Source organism: Sardina pilchardus, chromosome 17 (assembly GCF_963854185.1).
Source record: "Sardina pilchardus chromosome 17, fSarPil1.1, whole genome shotgun sequence".
Taxonomy (NCBI): Eukaryota; Metazoa; Chordata; class Actinopteri; order Clupeiformes; family Clupeidae; genus Sardina; species Sardina pilchardus.
Genome location: NC_085010.1, coordinates 11,643,411 through 11,644,937, shown reverse-complemented (window position 1 = coordinate 11,644,937; position 1,527 = coordinate 11,643,411). Strand labels below are relative to the sequence as shown.

Here is a 1,527-nt window from a genome sequence, read left to right as displayed (position 1 = left end):
ACTGATGAGATGATCATGCCACTGGGGACTGGACAGTGACATCTACTGATTGGTTGGTCTGTGTTCCCCAAGGTGGTCGAGGGCCAATGAGAATCTTTTCTCCACCACTGGGTGCCCGGGGAAGATTAGTAGTCAGCTGCTGGTCCACCACCTCAGCCATGCACAGGTAAAACTCAACATATTATACGGCTCTCTAGAATGTTGAGGGAGCTCCCATTCACTTTGAATCAGTTATTTTTGCATAATCAGCGCTCCGAAGGTATAATGACCGCTGCTTATGGCAACGGGTTCACTCCACTAGTTGTTGCGGAAGCCACAAAATGGTAGCCAAGTCATTGCTAAAGACACATTGAGATATAATATATATTAAGCGCCGTATAATAAGCGCGATAATGTATAGAACGCCGGTCATTATCGGAAAATAATTCCCTTCAGGGCGAAGCAAAACCCCTCCGCTACGCGTCGGGGTTCAGTTCATCCTGTCGGGAATTATTTTCCTATAATGACCGGCGTTCTATACATTATCCCTTACTTACATTTGACCTTACCTTTAATGTAGGCTAGTGAAACAATAGCCTGGGTGTTCCCATGCTGCCTTGCACGTGATTTGATTCACGAGATCGGGGATCAATTACTGAACGGGGGGGAAAGCAAGACGATGATGAGCTATGCACAGACGCATTTGATAGACATCCGTGGTGCCCAATGAACGGATCTGGGCATTTTTTTCAAATACGAGAAAATGAACGTTTGGTTGCCAGACCACGTCTCATTGAGAAGTGGTAGGCGCTAGCCAGGCTAGTGTAACACAATTATCATTTCAAATGTGTGTGTTATTACGTAATATGTATTGATATTTAAGAATTTCTGAGTGATTAATGAAGAAATTCTATACATGTAGTCGTTAAAAAAAAAAAATGCATGTGTTTATTTATTTTTTTCAAAGCAATGCATGGATTCAGCTGTGCATGGTGGGTAATCATAGGCCATGTGTTCCAGTCTTCTCCTTTACCTTATGTTTTATGATTTCATTGTAGCCCGTGATGATTGGTTCATCCACTGTTGGGGGCGGGCTCAGCTGGCACCGCAGCCTACCACTATGTGTGACAGGTGGCGACAGGAAGTTGTCGTTCTGGATGACGGAAATGTGACCAATGACAAACTGCTTGTTACAAGAAGACCTGGTGATTTCAAAACAACTAACTGCACTACAACTTGATGAAGATAGTCTATTTTGATAAGCACTCTCTGTTTTTGTGTGTCTAGATTTTTGCTTTAGCAATAAAAGCTTTATTTTGAATGAGCTGTGTGTCCGTGTGTGTGGGTTGGTGTGTGTGTGGGGGAGCGTGGTGGTTATGTGTTTTGTGTGTGTGTGTGTGTGTGTGTGTGTGTGTGTGTGTGTGTGTGTGTGTGTGTGTGTGTGTGTGTGTGTGCTGACAGTATGATGAATTGTGTGTGTGTGTGTGTGTGTGTGTGTGTGTGTGTGAAAGGTATTTTGCATGTACTAACAGGATGATGTGGTGTTAA

At 43.5% G+C, this 1,527-nt stretch overlaps 1 protein-coding gene across 1 annotated transcript in view; it reads left to right on the top strand.

Annotated features, from left to right (window-relative positions):
- The window catches only part of nup37 (nucleoporin 37), a 35,097-nt gene extending 33,794 nt beyond the window's left edge, over positions 1 to 1,303 (top strand). The window contains 2 exon segments of the mRNA XM_062518575.1: positions 73 to 166; positions 1,038 to 1,303. Coding sequence (XP_062374559.1) covers positions 73 to 166; positions 1,038 to 1,151 — 208 coding nt within the window. The 3' untranslated portion in view covers positions 1,152 to 1,303.
- Positions 1,304 to 1,527: the final 224 nt, after the last annotated feature.